The 13,537-nt window shown below is 39.8% G+C and overlaps 1 protein-coding gene and 1 long non-coding RNA gene across 3 annotated transcripts in view; one reads left to right on the forward strand and one right to left on the reverse strand.

Annotated features, from left to right (window-relative positions):
- Positions 1–13,212, forward strand: part of PPM1L (protein phosphatase, Mg2+/Mn2+ dependent 1L) — a 189,766-nt gene extending 176,554 nt beyond the window's left edge. For both annotated transcript variants that reach the window (XM_084639292.1, XM_084639291.1), the window contains exons 4-5: positions 1,033–1,194; positions 9,186–13,212. In XM_084639292.1, the coding sequence (XP_084495418.1) occupies positions 1,033–1,194; positions 9,186–9,532 (509 nt within the window). In that variant the 3' untranslated portion in view covers positions 9,533–13,212. The remainder of the gene's footprint in view (positions 1–1,032; positions 1,195–9,185) is intronic.
- LOC311526363 lies at positions 1,076–9,129 on the reverse strand. The gene is made up of 4 exons (XR_014712992.1): positions 8,630–9,129; positions 3,792–3,957; positions 2,085–2,379; positions 1,076–1,163 (listed from the first exon to the last, which is right to left on the reverse strand). It is a non-coding gene; the product is annotated as an uncharacterized lncRNA (long non-coding RNA).
- Positions 13,213–13,537: the final 325 nt, after the last annotated feature.

The following is a 13,537-nucleotide window of genomic DNA, read 5'->3' on the forward strand; positions in this document are numbered from 1 at the left end:
ATGGAAAACATGAAATAGTCGCTTGATTAAACTTGGCTTTTTTTCATTTTCATTTCTACTAAATGGACAAATGAGCCACAATACCTGCATATCCTTATTTATTTAGTACGACAACCAACAAACTATATTCTTCAAATCTCTTATTTACTAACAGTGACCTTAGCCACTTCGCTCTTGTCTTGTCGTAGAATATACAGTGCAACATATCCTCAAGTTCGCCCTTACCAGTATCTTAAATCATACTTTATACCCTGATAGCTGGCCTGCAGAGGATGCACAACCTATTTACATCTAATGCTGAGGGTTGGCATGGCCAGATGTACATAAGCTCCCAATTTTGACAGCTGTTCTTTCTGTAAAGGAACACAGAAGGTTATACTTCGACCAGATTTATTTTATTAATGCATTTTTTAAAGTAGTAGCTGCCATTCAGTAAGGCTGTTACTAGGCTGTTGTGCCAAGAGAACTTTTCTCTCCTATTACTTTCCTTGACCAGCAGGAGAAGACAGCTATCAGGCCTAGACTGGGAACCGATTTCCCCCATCCCAACTTCTCTCTGCCTTTCTTAATTTGAAGCACATTCTCCTGCCAGTGAATTTTATTAAATCTGAGCAACAGACACCTTATTTTTTAACACCTATTTTACCCATCATCCCATGAGAGAGAAATACAAACTGTATCCTGGAAGAAGTTTCTGTTTCCAAGCAGGTTTATGCTATAGAGTCATTTTAAAAATGTCTAAACGACAAAGCAGATGAGAGACGCTGTGCTGTGGGAATGACCCTGTAATCCCAGCCTATCAGAGTTAAAATCTGATAGATTAAAAATATTGTTAGACAAAATGGACTGTCACATTTGATCAATGCCATTAAAAAGATTGTCATCAAAGTACTAGATGTTTCAGTCAGATACATGTGCGGCTGCTGTTCCCTATGACTGCTGAGTACAGATAACAACTGAAGAAACTGCAGTGTAACTAGTGGTGATGTTTATTTCATTGTCTTGCCTCTCTTTCTCCTGATTCTTTTTCAGGTACTACCTGTTTGATTGCATTGCTGTCAGATAAAGAACTTACAGTGGCCAATGTTGGTGATTCACGGGGAGTCCTGTGTGATAAGGATGGAAATGCTATCCCTTTGTCTCATGATCACAAACCCTATCAACTGAAGGAGAGAAAGAGGATTAAAAGAGCTGGTAAGATTTTAAACTTGTCAGTTCAAACAAGGCATTCTTTAATAATTTATTCTGTAGATAATACACAATTATTTTTTTCATATGTGATGTATGCTCCTGAAAGGTGCCAGGTTGACATCTTGGAGAATGAAGTTTCTATATGGTATAGAATATTTAGCACTTATATAGCATTTCTCAGACATAGATCTCAAAATTCACATGGGAATCAGAGGCAGAGACAGCAATTTGTTCAGGATTCCTTGGCAAGTCAGTGGAAAGCTGGCAATAGCTCCCAAGTCTCCTGACACCCCATTGAGTGTCCTATCCACTGCACCCAGTTGCTCACCTCCACAGAATAGTTTAATCAGTGGCAGCAGCAATGCAAGCTTCTCCATACAACACCAACAACCTTTGCTGCAAGAGACCACCTCTAGGAATGAGGGCAGTTGAATCTGCATGACCTATTTGAACCTCACTACCTCCACTGAAGCTACTATCAAGAATGCCAGCTGGAATTGTGGTTTCAGAACATAACACCTGTGTGATAATAACTTTAGTTCTGAACCACAGTCATGAAGGGTTTAGGAAGATGTTTCATATTTAGTGAGTGGTATATATTGTTTTAGGGTAGATATGTAGTTTGAGGCGAAGAATTTAGCAAGACTGAGGAACTGGACATGTGTATGAATAACAAGAATATCCAGTTACATTAGTTAATCATAGAATTGAATCATAGGACTGGAAGGGACCTCGATAGGTCTCCTAGTCCAGTCCCCTGCACTCCAGGCAGGACTAAGTATTCAATGCTAACAAAGAGTATTGGAATAGAGATAAAACCACATGCTTCAGAGTTTAAACCAATCTAACTATTAGGATTAGAATGAGATCTTCATAGGGTCAGATTATCTCACCTCTGCCTGTTGCAGGGTTTCTCCCAATCCCATGCTCTGGGTGTCCCTGAACCTCTCCAGCTCGAAGTTGTGACTGGACAACAGGGGATGGATCACTCAATAATTGCCCGATTCAGTTCATTCCCTCTGAAACATCTGGCACTGGCCACCGTCAGAAGACAGGATACTCGGCTTCATGGACCCAGTGTGGCTATTCTTGCGTTCTTCTCAAGCATCTGGTCCTGGCCACTGTCAGAGACATGATCCTGAACTAGATGGACCTTGGATCTGATCCAGTATGGCAATTCCTGTATTCCTGTGTAAATGAGCAGAAGTATCTAAATTGTTTGTGCATCAACAGTTCATTGTCCCGAGGAATCAAAAACTTGCAGATGCTCCTTATAGTTTTTCAGTCTCTTGAGTATTCACAAAGATACAGTAGACATGCTTGTTTTAAACCATTATAACTGCTCATCCCTCACCTGAGGAGACTAGATAAACAAATTGCAGAAAAGAAATTTGGTGGTAGAAAAGTGCCTTCCCCATCCTTGTCATCCACTCCTCTTACATCTGTCTTGGGATATCATGATCATTCTATATGACAGAGGCATCTTCCCAGGGGTGTTTTTTATAACAAGGGATGCTGGTGTCTCAGCACTTGAAAGACCTCCAGTCACATTGACCCCATGACAGCATTCTCTGTCTCTAGTACTTGTGCTGCTCAAATCTACCTTTTCTATCTTCCTTAACCCTTTGTCTTTTAAAGAAAAATAAGCCCCAGAGCCTCATTCTGATGAATTTTTACTCTCAGACATCATCCATCATTTAGCCATCATCATTGTCATAGTTTAAGGCAACAGCACTGTATTCACCCTCCGTGGATTCTCAAGGGCAGCCACTGTAGGCTCCCAGCTCCTCAGCTGTCATTTCTCTTGGGTGGAAACCCACATCTTTCCCTCCTGATCAGGGATTTTTCCAGGCTGCACAGTTCCCTGCCTATACTGTGATACTCCTAGTAAGCTAGACGGCCTAAACAGGCCAGTGTCTGCACTTTGCTGTCTCTTGGAAAGTTATGAACAGCTGTAATTGCCCATAGCTACACAGCTCTTCCTAAGCAAGCACATTTATTCTTAAGGTGGAAGCATTACAGAGAAAACATTAAATACAAAAAATAACCTATGCATATACTAATAAGCTTACCAGAGATCACCTCAACTTCAGTAAGGGCTCTGATAGGAGTCAGTCCTTCAGACACTGCTAAGAAGTTTTTCTGTGGCTACAAATTCATACCAGCATTAGCTGAGAATTAGCACCCCCGTGAATAGCTTGGTCTTTCCTTTATGCAGTTGGGCCTTTGAACTTGAGACTCTGGGAACAGGTAATCAGTCGACATTGATCCCCTTCTCATGGCATAGCTGTAAAAGGCTGGGCTTTTGCATAAACAGAGGTGGGGAACTTGCATTCACCTCCCACTAGAGATTCCCCAGGTAAACCACTTGACACTGCTTTGTCCAGAAGTCCATTTTTTGTTTGGCACATTATACAATACAGTCCTTTTGAAGTTCATAATAGTTCCCAGAGTTCACATCGCCTCTCTCCCCTACAGAAGTTACATACAGTCTTGGCCAACACTAATACATAAATCATTCATTTAATACAATAGACTCCAAGGATACTTAAACTTAATTCAGTAAGGTTTTTCAAGGATATTGCAGGAAATTACCATACCTGGAACTCTTGTATCTTAAACAGGCAGCCAATCACATCTTTGCTGGGTGGCCTTAGGAGGCAGGATAGTCCAGAGCAGCAGACTGGAAGTCAGGAGGCCTGGCTTCTGTTCCTAATAATGCTGTCACTGAACTGATGTTTGGCCTTAGCACAAGCTCTTCTCTGTCTGTAAAATGGAGATGATCATGCTTATCCCCCATTGTAAAGCATTTAGAGATCTGTGAATTAAAACTGTGATAAGTGCTCAGTATTATCATCAGGGAGTGGATTGTGCAGTCTCCTGAGATGCTTTTCTTCCCACTTCTTAAAAAGCCCCCAAAAACTTCCCACCACAAAATGGGATTTTAGAATGGCTTCTATTAGCACTGTATTTCTTAGCATTCCTTCCCATTCCTGTTTTTCTAAATTTGTACCAGACAACTGCATTCTCAATTCCTTCGTTTTATGAGGATGAATGTTAGTTATGGATTTGTTGGGTTTTTTTTTTAGCATGTTGCATAGTGCCCCAGGCTCCAGGGTATGTTTTCAATAGAACCCTCTCTCCTGATGCCTTTTCTTTCAGTACTGGCTGTGACCCTGGGCCTTTAGGGAACCCAATTAATATCAAAGTCCTCTTTATCCACAAATTGCAGTTACAGCCGCAGTAATATCTAATGTTAAATGCAGGACACACTCTCAGTAATGGCAATAGAAAGGACAAATATCTGGCAGTGATAAAGTGCAAAAATAAGGGGATATTGAGAAGATCTGAATGGCAAACCCAGTCTGTGTAGTTTGTCCTCCACCAAAGAATTGCAATAAAAGAACAGTTTTCATAAACTGTGCCTTCCTTTTCTAATCCCCAATCTCACTGAATTTCAGTGAAGCACACTCTGGTTATTCTGAGCATGATCAGCTGAGAGTTTAGGCTTTTCTGACATACTTCCTTTTGATTGGAGTTCCTTTTATCTTCAGATTTTATTATAATTATCATTGTTGTTATTAGACCAATACCTTTTTCTCTGGACGATAAGCAAGTCTACTTGGAGCAGAAATCCAGAACAGAGCAGAAGCAAGAGCTAGCCAACATTTCTAATAAATTTTAAAACTCTAAAGGTCTGTCCTGATAGTTCCCTTTCCTGTTCCTGTGTTTTTGGCCTAGATTATCTCTAAGGGCTTGTCTACACAAGGATATTGAACTTCTTGATTTTTTTTTCTTCTCTTTGGAAGAACAGGTCTCATTAGAAAGATGAATGTTCTAGCTCTCTGCAACTCAACAAAAAATACTCTTGCTAGCCTCACTTAATGTGTTTTCCTCTCTGTTGTGTATTGTCCCATTTTTATTATTACGATTAATATAACCCTCTGCTTTATAATGTAGACAGGGCTATTAACGACACAGACACCAATCCATACCTCTGCTAGGTACTTTTACATATTGCTTAACAGCCCTTGAGATTTTAATATGTATAATAAATATAACATAGACACGGTGCTAAAATTGTAATTATGAAGTTTATAGCAGTACCATAATATATCTGTTACCCCTCTTTGCTCCATTTTTCCATTAACTGATCATAAAATTTTTATGCTAATACATTTATAATGATTTAAAACCATGATTCCACCTTTGAAGAGGTGGACAGTTACTGTCTTATCAAAGGCAGTTACAGAAAGATGCAAAATAACCACATCATGATGCTGAATTACAATTTTTCCTCATCACATTCCATCATTAGAAGGCAGTGTCACAATCCGGGCCCCATGTATAATACAGTTATGCAGCTGCATAATTGTGTTGCAGGATGAGATTTCACTTAAAAGTTAAGTCCCTAGCCCTGGGGTGGAGAAGACAACCATCAGAATGTGAACCTGGTATAAACTGATGCAGTAATCTCTGTCTTAGTCCGCAAACAATAGCGTGAAACATTGGCTCAGAGAAAATGTTAACTTTCCTGTCAGTGGCCTTTTAATACTGAGGTGACAAATATCACCTGATCTGTCACTTTTGGATGTAGTCGCAGACATTGAGGTGGGAGTGGACTGGGGTGGCTTGATGCTGTCAAGGGTTGCTGGAGTGAGAGATGAGGAATTAAGCGCCTTCCCTCTCACCTCAGTGAGCCCTCCCCTCCTATTCACAGCCAGAAGCGGGAGGGAAAGAATCTTCTCCTCAATGCCAAACCCCTCAGCTGGCTCCCAAAAAACCTCACAGCTTCCTGTGAGCTAAATCCCCCTTGTATTCTCTACCTAAAAATGAAACCTCGATCTTCTCCTGACAAGTCCTTCATTGCTGCTCTTCGTTGTCAGAACAAAACTTGTAGTACTTTGAAAGTACAAATTTTGGGGGCTGCCTAAAATAAATTAAATCTAATACCAAAGTAAATAACACAAGACTGACTGGACTAGGAGAGGGGAGAAATGGCTTTTGGGAGTGAGATGCCACATAATGCTGGAGTCTTTGCCACATAGTTTAGAAATAATGTGTTGCATAAGTCACCGGAACTTGATCATAACTTAGGATATGTCTACACCAATGGCTCTCAGCCTTTCCAGACTACTGTACCCCTTTCAAAAATCTGATTTATCTTGCATACCCCATGTTTCACCTCACTTAAAAAATACTTGCTTACAAAATCACACATAAAAACACAAAAGCGTCACAGCACAGTGTTACTGAAAAATTGCTTACTTTCTCCTTTTTTACCATATAATTATAAAATAAATCAATTGGAGAATAAATATTGTACTTACATTTCAGTTTATAGTATATAAAGCAGTATCAACAAGTCATTTTCTGTATGAAATTTTAGTTTGTACTGATTTCACTAGTGCTTTTTACATAGCCTGTTGTAAAACTAGGCAAATATCTAGATGAGTTGATGTACCCTCTGGAAGACCTCTGTGTACCTCAGGGGTTCGCATACCCCTGGTTGAGAACCAGTGGTCTACACTATGGAGACTATACCAGCATAGCTATGGTGGCATAGCCCTGTAGCATAAATGCAGTCTACAACCACTGACAGGAGCGGATTTTCGGTTGGAATAGGTACACCATTAGCTATGTTGATGGAAGCTCAGAGACCCAGTCGGCTGTGAAGCATTGAATTAGATGCTTGCCTTGAAAAAATTCCATTTAGGGTTGTGAAGAGCCACATGCAATTTTGGAGCCACAAATTGACTGTCACGGATGTATATGCAAGTTATTCACCTTGAACAATATAATCCTTTAAACTGAGCTGTCTAAAAAGCAAAATTTTGTATTGTTGCCAAAATCTTTTTTTCTGTTAATAGGGATTATTCCTCGTCAGTAACCGTTAGAGATGCAGAATATTTGGTTTTAATGAGAATTTTTAAGTATTCTCTTTTCAATCATGAAAATAGAAAACATTAAAAGTAGTAAAAAATACTTTTTCATCCAGCCCTGTGGTATATAATATGTGCCATAGAAAAACTTCAGTCATTGCTTTACAAAGACAGCAAAAAAATTTTGCATCCATCAGTTCTTGCTGTAAATATTAGAATAGGTAGATACAATGAGTCTGTTGCATCAGATGTCTTCTCTGTACGCATAATAAAAGCTACAGGCAATGCATTCCTTGAATTACAGGGTCATAATTCCTTGAATTATGGCATGCTCTAAAATTAACTGTCATGTATTGCAAATTTTATGTTTTTCCTATCATCCCAAAACACACAAGACTACATTCTGACTATTTGCTCTCTTGTAGTCTTGGTTTTTTTCCCCAGTTTGTCCTGTGGATCTTCTGCACAGGCAAATAAGTGCACTGGCTACATGTCGTTCCAAGAGGCCACTCAAAAATGTATAATTACATATAGCAACTGCCCAGGGTTTGATTGACTGTATGTTTGAAAAGGTGTTTCAGATACAGTCTTAGAAATTCCCAGTGTCAGGAACTGTGCATGCCTTAATATTGAGACACCATTTTATACAGTCTTCAATGGAGGTGGGCAGGGAGTGAGAATTATGTACAAATATTTGAGACTTCTGAATAGAATTTTCCTTTATACCCCTCATTATTCACTTTGCAAACATTCAGGCAAAAATGTTCTGTTCAGACTGATGTTCACATAAATTAAGTTTCAGGCTTTAACCAAGAATCAATTAACTGAAATACAGTTTCAAGTGGAAGCAGAAATAGTTTAAAGATTAGGTCATCCAACTAGAGAACAGGGAGTCATGTGACTTTTGTGACCTGTCATGCAAACCCAAATAATCAGTTGTGGATAACATAGTTGCAGTGAATAGTTTGCAAGCAATAATAGGCTGGAATTTATTTGCAAGGCAAAAAATATTATTTTGAATAGCAAATTTGTAAAAAAAAAAAATAAAAAATTCTTTTACGGACAATTGGCAAATCATGAAAAATGACTGCATTTGTCAAATGTGAATTTTTCATGCATGTGGAGTCCACAGTGAAGACAAAGTGACAATTTTACTAATTTTTCTTCTTTTTGGATGAAGAACTTCCATAACTTTAATGCTTATTTTAAAGGGAGCAAAAAGTGTCTTAAAATATAAATAAATCTTGATCTGTTAGTTCCATGCCTTGTCCTTGAGCATTATACAGTTACCTAGCACACCAACTTCCTTTTTAAATCTTATTGCTTAAGGACCAAAGCCTGGCCACACTGAAGTCAGAAGGGGAATTTTGTCATCGACTTCAGTGTGACCATAATTTTCCCCTCCTCCCCCTCCATTCATCATGAATTATCCTTTGCTCTGAGGATGGTGCTGCTATTTGTAGCAAGCAATCAGCTCCCTTGTATTTTCTGTGCTGAAGGAGAATTGAATTGTTTTCAGAACAAGAGTGTTCTGGGTCGTCATCATTATTGCTCACCCAAGACAACTTGATGGAGGTGTCCATAAATGCTTTTGTATATGTGCCTTTTGATGAGAGTGAGATTTTGGTCTTGCTGCAAGTGTTTTCAATGTTCCATTTCCTTCATACATCCTCCCAAATGAGGGGAAACCTGTTGGTGAATTGTACAAAAGGAGAAGAGCTTTATTAAAACCAGAATCTAGAGATTCACTTTGTATATTGTCTGAGCATTGACACAAAGCTCACTGGAAGGTAAACTGCTTAAAATAAGGGAGACCTCTCTGTTCACAACAGTTTGTCAGACTCATTTGAGGAGTAAAAAACACAAAGTTGTGCTTTGTTTTGAAAGGAGGGCCATCCGTGATGTTATGTTTCAGCTATTTCAATAGCACTGGCTTCCATGTAGATCCAATCCAACTCTTCACTGCATTGTCTTGATGTTTATCTTACTTCAGGCATCTTTTGTTTTTTTAGATATGTAATGTTTTTCATCTGTTTTTTTTCACAGATTTTACAGTGAATCTGGCAGTAAGTCATAGAGATGCAATTTAATAGAGTTTGTGTTTCATTGCAGGTGGCTTCATCAGCTTTAATGGCTCCTGGCGTGTTCAGGGGATTCTGGCCATGTCCCGCTCACTAGGAGATTATCCACTGAAAAATCTGAATGTTGTTATCCCTGACCCAGATATTCTGACCTTTGATCTGGACAAACTACAGCCGGAGTTCATGATCTTAGCATCTGATGGCCTGTGGGATGCTTTCAGCAATGAAGAGGCTGTTCGATTCATCAAGGAACGCCTGGATGAACCACATTTTGGTGCAAAGAGTATAGTTCTGCAGTCATTTTACAGAGGATGTCCTGATAACATAACAGTTATGGTGGTGAAGTTCAGGAATAGCAGCAAAACAGAAGAACAGTGAATTTATAACAGCTCTCTCCCTCTTCTCTAGTGAACTTAAAACAAACTCTTGTATTTTAATGTGGTAGAAAGTTCTAGTAATTATCATTAGGATTGTATGTAAAAGAAATGGGAAAGATCCCTCTGATCTGTTCTTTGCTGAACAAAAAGAACAACACGGCAAGTATGTTTTGGATAGTTATAATAATTAAGTTCCCCACATTGTCCTGCCTCATGTGACCTGCCCCTCCTTTGAAATGGAAGGGTCAGGTCATATTCTAGTTAATTTCTAAGGTTTAAAATTCCTGCCTAAGGCTTTTTCAAATACTGATGATTTCTTAATTTTCCTTTCTAATAGCTGAAGCTGCATTCAGTTTGGCACTGAAGGGGCAAGGCAGTCATAAGCGAGCGATAGGAATGACACTGCTTTTCACTCATATATGTAACTATTCTCACAACTGCACTCTTCAATGCTTCGCATCCTTGTTTATCTAATCTGCAGTGATAGATTGAAAAAGATTTGTAATTATTGGTCTGTGCTTTACATGAAGAAAAAAGAGAAGCTAAATGCTAGCCTCTGCCAGTCCACAATTGGCCACCCTCTTCATAATTTTATAATGAAATATGCCCTTTTTACTATATGATTAAGTAAATAATTGAGTTCCGTGTATCCATGTGATTATCCAGTCTGTGTATAATTTTCATTACACTTTCCCTATGCCCTACTGTATTCAAATCAACTGATAAACTCCCTCACCAAATTCTGAGGTTTGATGCCTTCAGTCACCAAGAAACTAGTTCTGTCATTGTTGAAGAATGCTTAGCATTGATTCAGTTCACACTTGCTTCTGCTTTTTAGCAAAGAATTTTCATAGACAAGTAGAGAAAAAAATACAAGATGCTTTCAAGCAAGGCAGAGCTTTTTATGATGTTCTGGGGAGGTTCAGTAACACTGAAACTTAATTCAAAATATTTGTCAAGGAAAAAAACCCTAAAACAACGCTTATGGCACTTAGTGTTCAACGCTGTACACCACCATTGCCATGTAAATTATTGGGAATATGCTTTAGTGCTGAAACATTCTCATAACTGTAACCAAGAAACTTTTAAGTTCTGATTTTCAACAATAATTGTATTTGGAATCGGTGAATAATGTAAATTTTATTATAGACAGCAACCTTCCAAATCTGGTATAGATCTGGAAATCGCTGGTTACTTTATCATATAGTGATCTGGAAACAGAACAGTAACAGAGAATAGATAGTGTCTTAGCAGAAACCTTGGATTCTTTTTGTGAATAATAGGTCAGACATACTAATGAAAACCGGAAAATCTAGAACAGAAAGGTGTGGGCACAGGCTTCTTACCTCATTTTGAGACCTTCATGGAATTGATTCTTTAAGTGAAAGATTTAATTAAAAGATCCAACTGCTGTACTAAGGGAAAAAATCAAGTTTAGTGGATTTTTAATTGTAGCTTTGCAATCAAACTGAAGTCGTAAGAGGAAATATTAATGATCTCACTTCAGTTAAATTGCACTGATCTCATTTCTAAAGCTCTTCCAGGTTAGAGTGCTCTGAAATGATGTGAATGTTGTGCAGAGGTTTCGTGATGGTCCTTATAAGTGTGAAACCCTGTACAATGCTAGAGCAGGAGTTCTCAAAGTGGGCTCCAAGGAGCATTTGCTGGTCACATGGTGAAGCCTTTGCCTTCCCCTTTCCAGCTGCTTCGAGAGGCAGACAGGCCTGTCCTTGCAGGAAAGAACCCAAAGGGTTGTGGAAACAGCTTCTCGGGGAAAAGAGAGAGGCTGAGAGGTTTACTCCACTAAGGTACTGCTACAAATGTAGAGGAGGAACCTGTAGAAATGAGCAGGGGATACAGCCCTGGAGCTATCTCAATCGAGTACTTCAGCAGAAAGCTGAATTACTTCAGCCTCTGGCTACAATCTTGCTGTAATGAATCTATCAGTTATCAGTTAAGTCTTCCATACATACACAGGTGGGGAGCTGGAACTAGAATGATGGTCCTTCAGCTACCAGAAAACCCCACTCTGTATGCCTCTACCACGTGAGCTAAAGGAAATTTCTCAAAGCAGGTACTAAGATTAGGCCCTGCACCCTCCCTGTAGCTCAGCCAATAGATCACAGAAGGGAACTCCAGAGCTCTACAGGAGTGCTGGTAGAGTCGCTTCACCTCCTATGGAGCAGCTAGACCTGTATCAGGAGCCCAGGAAAAAGGATTTGACTGTGTTGTTAACTGTAGATTTACAAATTCAGGTACCATAGTTGACACAGGTAAGGTGTCGGGGTGGTGACTGGGAAGGCAGGTAGGTGATCCATGAGATACTGTTGCCTTAGCAGTGAGCCACAGTCTAGAGCCTTGCACAGGACTATTCTTTAATCCTGCTCCCACTATTATGGCAGCAGGATCTATGTGATCTCAGTCCTGCTGCAAGGCTGGGCTCTACCACTGTAGAAGCATTTGAGAAACTCAGTACAGGAGCACAGAATAGCTTTGTGGGTGGCACTGACCTATGTATTTATTCCAGGATTAAGACTCAGAACTTACTCTTGCCTGATAACTAAACAAAGCTATTTCAGCCTATGTTCAATGTTCGCATTTGTGAAAGCATTAGTTATTTTTCTACCTTTTCTTGAATTTTCCTTTTATTTTTTTCCTTGATGGTTAACTCCTTTGCTATGCCCTGTGTATGAAACCTGTAGCTTTAGTAGTCTGCCATAGCACTGTCAATAACTGCAATAACTCCCTTCCTTTGTCAAAGAAATTCACTTCCACCATCTGTGTTTGATGTGACTGGTGGATTTTACTCTTAATTTAAAAAAAAAACAAGGGGCGGAGACTCACTTTAGGATTAAAGAAAGTGGTATATGAAGAGGGAAGGGACTGTGCAAATTTGCCCTCACGCTCTGTCAATGCATCTACCTTAAAAACCTACTTTCCTAGGGTTTTCCCTGTAAACCCTGCCAGTCATGTTGAAGTCTCTAACAATTTTGTGAGGTGGACAGCTACCCACAAGGGACAAGACTAAGAAGATCTACATCTCCCTTATAAAAGTCTTTAACGTTCAGGTGGTTGGGATGCGGGAAACCAAGGCTCGAGGCCCTGGCTCCACATCAGAGTGGGGATTTGAAAACAGGCCTCCTGTATCTCAGATGCATACCCAAACCACTGACCTACTGTGTATTCTTATGAGGGATGGGCACACATTGCTTTTCCCCTCCTCTCCCCACCCCAAAAATGTCCTGATCTGTTTGCCCCCAGCTGTCTTGAAGGGGGTTAGGTGTGCTCGGAGCATACCTCTTGAAACAGGCCCCACAGGCAAGAGAGGCAGGGAATACCTTGCTTGCAGTGAGCAGCTTGGTGGTATCGTTACCTTAGGTGCTTTTGCACAGGCCCCGCAGCAGAAACTTAGGCACCTAGGGAGCTTAGGTGGGTACCGGGTTAGGTAGCATCTGAGCAGGGGTTTTGAGGATTTCAGTGGCACCTAAGTGTTGGACTTAAGCATCTAAAGGGGCAGTTAGGCGCCTAAGTCCCTTTGTGGATCTAGCCTAAAGTGGCTGTATCAATGTCCAAATACCTGGTCCCTTGAGTCTGTGTGTCCAGATGTGAAAGGCCACTATACTAAACTGGTGCCCATGTCCAACATATGTATTGTTCATTATTAAATATTGTAAACTTGTAGTTATACCTCACTTTTTTTTTTAAATGTTGCTCTTATTGGCAATGGTATTCTAAACTGGTGGTTTTCCAGAGCCAAATTAACTGAGTACACTTTTATACATATTCTTATAGCAGACCCTTGCAGTTTTACTGTGTTGTGCTGTACTGTGAACTCTTTGCAAGGACTGTGCTTTACTAATTAAAGAGCTATAACTTATCCTCATATTCTGGCTGTCAGCGAAGTCCAGTTGTACATAATACACTGCCTTTCTGTGTGATCATCTCTCCCTCTAGTGTCTTGCCCAAGGAAGTATAGTAGCCTACTGACTTAAAGTTAATAGAGTAG

The sequence above is a fragment of the Lepidochelys olivacea genome (assembly GCF_965140295.1).
Source record: "Lepidochelys olivacea isolate rLepOli2 genome assembly, chromosome: 9".
NCBI lineage: Eukaryota > Metazoa > Chordata > Testudines > Cheloniidae > Lepidochelys > Lepidochelys olivacea.